We start from the raw sequence: 4,886 nt of genomic DNA on the forward strand, positions 1-4,886 counted from the left end.
AAAAAAAAAAGATCAAAACACACACATCTCCAACTAATAGTTTATTGATTTTACAAGTGAATAGTTTGTACATACCAACAATGAATCAGTAAGAGGTCAAAAAATACATTTTAGTAACAGATATGAACACAGTGATAAAATGAGACTGTCAAATTTTACAGTATAACCAAATCAAATTACAAAGTTAGATGATCGCTATTTTCATCTTAGGTTCTTTGATAAAACCAGTAACTATGTTTCAAATACAACACTAACTATGTGAATAAAAATCAGTATCAGGCCAAGCGCAGTAGCTCATGCCTATAATTTGGGAGGCCACAGGAGAAGGATCACTTGAGCCCAGTAATTTGAGACTAGCCTGGGCACCATGGTGAAGTCCCATCTCTACAAAAAATACAAAGAAATTAGCCAGGTGTGGTGGCCTGGGCCTGCAGTCCCGGCTACTTGGAAGGCTGAGGCACAAGAACTGCACTCCAGCTTGGGTGACAGAGTGAGACCCTGTCTCAAAAAATTAAAAAAACAAAATAAAAAAATACAAAATCAATGAAAATCAATACTATTGTGATTTTGCTAAACTTTTCAAACTTAAGCTATTATGAAGTTTTTTTCCATTTTATTTGAATATTGCTATAACCAGTTTTGATTCAAACAAAATACAAACCAACATCGTATCAGTCCCATAGGCAGAAAAGAATACTGAATGGCTTATGATAGGGTTAATGAAATGTTCTATATAGCCATTTAGGCCAGTTTCTGAAATGGCACTAAACAAACTTGCTAAGAGTTTTACCTGGGATGCTGGAGGAAAGCTATGGCACGAAAGCCGATGTCTTTCCTGTAAATTGCTCCCTCAAACTTTATAGCAGCTAGTCCTTTCTTGGCTTCCTCGAGGGCTGATACGAGATTTTCCCGGATGGCTGTGACTGCAAGAACTCTACCTCCCTGAGTTACTACTTTGCCATTTTTGAGGGCAGTGCCTGCGTGGAACACCTCTAGTCCTTGAGCTTGAGCCTCAGGAAATCCTGGAAGAGAGCATATTTGACATATGATTTGAAATAACAACAGTATTTCACATTGTGAAATGATTTACAATTTCTACAAGTTTGTTGTTTTTTTTTTAAACTTGGCTAGGTGTGGTGGGTCATGCCCATAATCCCCACATTTTGGGAGGCTGGGGCGAGGAAGATTGCTTGAGTCCATGAGTTCAAGGCCAGCCTGGGCAACAGAGCAAGACCTTGCCTCTACATAAATCAATCAATCAATAATAATAAAAACAGCCAAATGCGGTGGCACACACTGGCTGAGGTTGGAGGATCACTTGAATTTGGGAGTTCGAGGCTTCAGTGAGGTTTGGTCGCACTACTGCTCTAGCCCCAGCAGCAGAGTGAGACCCTGTCTCAAAATAAATACATAAAAATTAAAAATAAAAGATCTTTATCTCCTTTAAAAGAACCTTCCCTATCAGACAGGTCTATTTTTTTTTTTTTTTTGAGACGGAGTCTTGCTCTGTCGCCAGGCTGGAGTGCAGTGGCTCGATTTCAGCTCACTGCAACCTCTGCCTCCTGGGTTTAAGCGATTCTCCTGCCTCAGCCTCCAGAATAGTTGAGACTACAGGTACACGCCACCACATCCAGCTAATTTTTGTAGCAGAGATAGGGTTTCACCATGTTGGCCAGGATGGTCTCAATCTCTTGACCTCATGATCTGCCACCCTCAGCCTTCCAAAGTGTTGGGATTAAGGTGTGAGCCACCATGCCTGGCCCAAACAGGTCTTAATGCAATATAATAGTAAATAAACCTGTGTCCTAAGAACTGTCTGCTATTTTAGGATGACAGTCTAAATTCTTGTGTTATTGTAAATCTCATCATAAAAGCAATTGTTTAATGAGGAAAGAAAAATCCTGTATTTGATCACATTAATCTTTTCCTTAAGAGTAAGGTAACTTCCTTTTTTTTTTTTTGAGACGGAGTCTCGCCCTGTCACCCAGACTGGAGTGTGCAGTGGTGTGACCTCGGCTCTCTGCAACCTCTGCCTCCTGGGTTTAAGCAATCCTCCCAGCTCAGCCTCCTGAGGAGCTAGTATTATAGATGCACCACCATGCTCAGCTAAATTTTTTGGTATTTTTAGTAGAGACGGGGTTTCACTATGTTGGCCAGGCTGGTCTTGAACTCCTGACCTCAAGTGATCTGCCCGCCTCGGCCTCCCAAAGTGCTAGGATTACAGGCGTGAGCCACCATGAGGGCCTGTAAAGGAACTTCGTTTTATCACAGTTATTCAATTAAAGCTGCTTCTTTTATTTTTAAATTTTTTTTTACCATAAACCATGAGACTTAAGTTTCTTTCTTTTCAATATAACCAATATGGTCAGTACAATGCAAAACATAAGTAATCTTTTCACTAACATAACACTTGTATGATTTTAAGACAAATTTGGCTTAAATTAAGTTTTGGGGTCAGCCCCAAATTCCTGCTACTTCCTTGTAGTCTGAGATACAGCCATATATATATATACACACACATATATATGTATAAATATATATATAAGTATATAATATATATGTATATATTGTATGTATTATATTATTTATTTATAAATATGTATATTTATAAATATACACATATATATATAATATATATAAATATATATATATTTTTAGAGATGAGGTTTCACCATGTTGGCTAGGCTGGTCTCAAACTTCTGACCTCAGGTGATCTGCCCACCTTGGCCTCCCAAAGTGCTGGGATTACAGGCGTGAGCCACCACACCCAGCCTCAGATACAGCTTTATACTTAAAACATTATTAGATTATATTTCCTAAATTTTAAAGTGACCAAAGGGGACAGTTTATATAAAGATAACACTTTTTCTTAATTTTTAGAAAACTATTTTATTTCTCCTGGTGGTCTTTTTTTTCCATCTCTATTTCTCTTCTCAGAGTCTTATTTGGTAGTTTGTTAATACACATCTTCCCTGAGTGTTTTTACAACACAAAGCCATCTAGTGATTCTGAATGGCTACTTTGCCTGCCAGTAATGGTAAAACCCAATATTGCTCTGGTAGAACTATTACACTTCTTACTTCAATCTTAGGGAAATTTCACCAATGCAAGGGATCTTGGTGCTGGCCCATTTCCTTCTTTGTCCATATTCAAAAGCAACCAATTCCTAACTGCCTATCTGCCATGCACGGGATTCACAAGGCAATGGACTCTGTGTCTGGGTAAGACAGTTTATGGGGTTTTTGAATGAAATACGCTACTGGAGGCCGGGTGCGGCGGCTCATGCCTGTGATCCCAGTACTTTGGGAGGTTGAGGTGGGCGGATCACTTGAGACCAGGAGTTCAAGACCAGCCTGGCCAAGAGGATGAAACCCTGTGTCTATTAAAAATACAAAAATTAGCTGGGCCTGGTGGTACACACCTATAATCCCAGTTACTCAGAGGCTGAGCCAGAAGAATTGCTTGAACCCAGGAGGCATAGGTTACAGTGATCTGAGATCGCACCACTCCATTCCAGCCTGGGTGACAGAACCAGACTCTATCTTAAAAAATAAACAAACAAAAAACCCAAATACACTATTGGAGCACTGGGAGTGGCCAAACTACAGCCTGCTCAGGGTCACAGAGGTCTGCCTTTGCACTTATGGCAATGGAACTTAGATTTAAGATCATTTAACTAGATGTTTCACCTACTGTGAAGACAGAGAAAAAAATATAGAAGGATACACTTTTGAAACTGTTCGAATTTTACCATCCAAGTGACTATGGGGGTGCACTGTAAACTGGGAGTCAAACCACACAGGACCATATGCATTTGCAATAATTCAGACTTCACCTCTATGATATATCTTATTGATATACTTTATACTAATGTTCCTCTGATTCTCACAGAATCTCATTACTACCCAGGCTCTAGGCGGATGGAAGAGGAAGGCTGCACTGGGTGACACTCTGGAGATGTGGTTCCGCCACTTATGTCTTCCTTGCACAGGAAGGGAAACCAACAGTTCTTTGAATACAGTATTTGTGGATATTTGAACATGCATATCCAATGAGCAACCCGGTTATGTTAAGACCCTCTGAAAGGTTTCTGATGGCTTCACATTCTTATCAAGAGCAAGCTTTAGTGTGGGAGGGAGGTCTGTTGTGGTACTGCCGCTAGTCACCTTGTACTCAAACCTCTTGATCCCTGACATTCACCTGTTATCTCTACACCCGTGGAGTAGTCTCCAGGATAACCTTTACTTGCCATGACAACAGTTAGGGCAGTGTGGTTTTCTAGCCAAACAGGCAGAGATGTGCAGAGCAGGCCATCTAAGGTGGACTGAATCACTTCATAAAGATCACTTTTAAGAAGTGGGAGGATTACCTGGAAAAACATAATCCACATGGCAGGTGAGATAAATTTTAGTTTTCCTTAAACATTTTATTCACTGAGGTACTAGCAGAACTTGCATGAATTTTCCAAAGGTAATTATTTCCAGGCTGATAAATTCCAAGATTAAAATAACATATATCTTCTACAAAGTAATACTTTTATATTTTTACCCACTTGGCACTCTGGATCACCAAAACGGCAATTAAACTCTAGAACTTTTGGGCCATCCTTGGTCAGCATTATTCCAGCATAGAGAATACCTTCATTTAAAAAGAAAAGCAAAAAAAAAGAGAGAGAAAGGAAATCTATAATGAAGACACTGTATTACTAATATAAAATCACATAAACTTCTAATAATCAAAGATTTGGAAAAATCATAAATGTTAAAAAAGTGGTGAAAAAAAGAGGATGGAAAACAAGTTTTATCGAAAGTGGAAAGTGACTCTACAAGTAGTGTCAGTAGTAATGTGGGTGTGCCTACCTGTATATGGAATACCCTCTTGCTGCA

The 4,886-nt window shown here is 39.4% G+C and overlaps 1 protein-coding gene across 1 annotated transcript in view; it reads right to left on the minus strand.

The window, feature by feature from the left end:
• Positions 1-28: 28 nt before the first annotated feature.
• LOC108302442 (trifunctional purine biosynthetic protein adenosine-3) overlaps positions 29-4,886 on the minus strand; it is a 21,092-nt gene continuing 16,234 nt past the window's right edge. The window contains exons 8-11 of the mRNA XM_017526058.2: positions 4,860-4,885; positions 4,553-4,638; positions 4,201-4,369; positions 29-1,022 (exon numbers count right to left, since the gene is read on the minus strand). Of these exons, the coding sequence (XP_017381547.2) occupies positions 787-1,022; positions 4,201-4,369; positions 4,553-4,638; positions 4,860-4,885 (517 nt within the window). The 3' untranslated portion in view covers positions 29-786. The remainder of the gene's footprint in view (positions 1,023-4,200; positions 4,370-4,552; positions 4,639-4,859; position 4,886) is intronic.

This window comes from Cebus imitator, unplaced genomic scaffold (genome assembly GCF_001604975.1).
Source record: "Cebus imitator isolate Cc_AM_T3 unplaced genomic scaffold, Cebus_imitator-1.0 Scaffold41, whole genome shotgun sequence".
Classification (NCBI taxonomy): Eukaryota; Metazoa; Chordata; class Mammalia; order Primates; family Cebidae; genus Cebus; species Cebus imitator.